Source organism: Condylura cristata, unplaced genomic scaffold, assembly GCF_000260355.1.
Source record: "Condylura cristata isolate star-nosed mole 26May11 unplaced genomic scaffold, ConCri1.0 scaffold00027, whole genome shotgun sequence".
Classification (NCBI taxonomy): Eukaryota; Metazoa; Chordata; class Mammalia; order Eulipotyphla; family Talpidae; genus Condylura; species Condylura cristata.
Genome location: NW_004567128.1, coordinates 1,303,029 through 1,303,960, shown reverse-complemented (window position 1 = coordinate 1,303,960; position 932 = coordinate 1,303,029). Strand labels below are relative to the sequence as shown.

Genomic DNA, 932 nt, shown 5'->3' with positions numbered 1-932 from the left:
GGCAAACACTGTACGAGTCCTTGGTCACCTGCCTCTGCACAAACTGGGCAGCGCCCAGCCCGTGGGGCAGCTACCCGTCCCCTGGGCAGCTGCCAGGCCGATGGCACGGCCCCACACTGCCACCCAGCAGGACAGCGCCGGGTAAGGCTCTTACCTTTTCACCACCAGCTTCAGGGTCTTGTGGGACCCCTTTACCAGGCAAATGGCCTCCTGTCTAAACCCCGAGAGCCCGACGTCGTTGATGCCGACGATCTCGTCTCCAGCCAGTAACTTGTCCACGGCCGCGGCTTTGCTTCCTTCTTCAATCTGCAACAAAGACACACGGCCTGTAAGCCTCCCGGCACCCACTGTGGGCCTGCACTAGGGACCCCACAGGGCCACCAGGAGTGGGAGATGCCACCGGGCCCTCCCTAGGCAGGAGATGGGGACGTGCCCCACGGCCCAGAGAACAGCAAGAGCTGAACACAGTAGAGACAGGGAGTCAAGCACTAATTTGCTTGCTGGGTCTCCTCCACCCACGCCAGGAGGACTGGCTGTTGGAGCTCCTGGTGACTTCTCAGACCACATGATTAGCTCGAGGGCCTCCCTGCTGGAGCAAGGGGATAAGTCTCAGCACTATGAAGCCATCACCAGCCACTGTGGCCTGAGTTCGACCCCTACCTGGGAGTGACCCCCCAGGGTGCGGCAGACCTCTCCTGCCTCCCCGCTGCTCCCCTCAGCAGTGGATTTCAGTGGATCTGTCTGATCTGCTCCCCGCTGTCTCTGGTACATCCTCTCACTCCCTGCACGTCTGGCCTGCACCCCAACTCTTGTGTGCATCCATAAATAAATCTTTGAAAAATCACTTAGCAACAAAAATGGAGCTTCCATGGACCCAGCAATCCCACTCCTAGGTATCTCCCCAAAAGACACAAAAACACTGATTCAAAGGC

The 932-nt window shown here is 58.9% G+C and overlaps 1 protein-coding gene across 1 annotated transcript in view; it reads right to left on the bottom strand.

Moving 5' to 3' along the window:
• Positions 1-932, bottom strand: part of SHROOM2 (shroom family member 2) — a 48,149-nt gene that overhangs the window by 32,020 nt on the left and 15,197 nt on the right. The window contains exon 3 of the mRNA XM_012730236.1: positions 155-306. Within this exon, the coding sequence (XP_012585690.1) occupies positions 155-306 (152 nt within the window). The remainder of the gene's footprint in view (positions 1-154; positions 307-932) is intronic.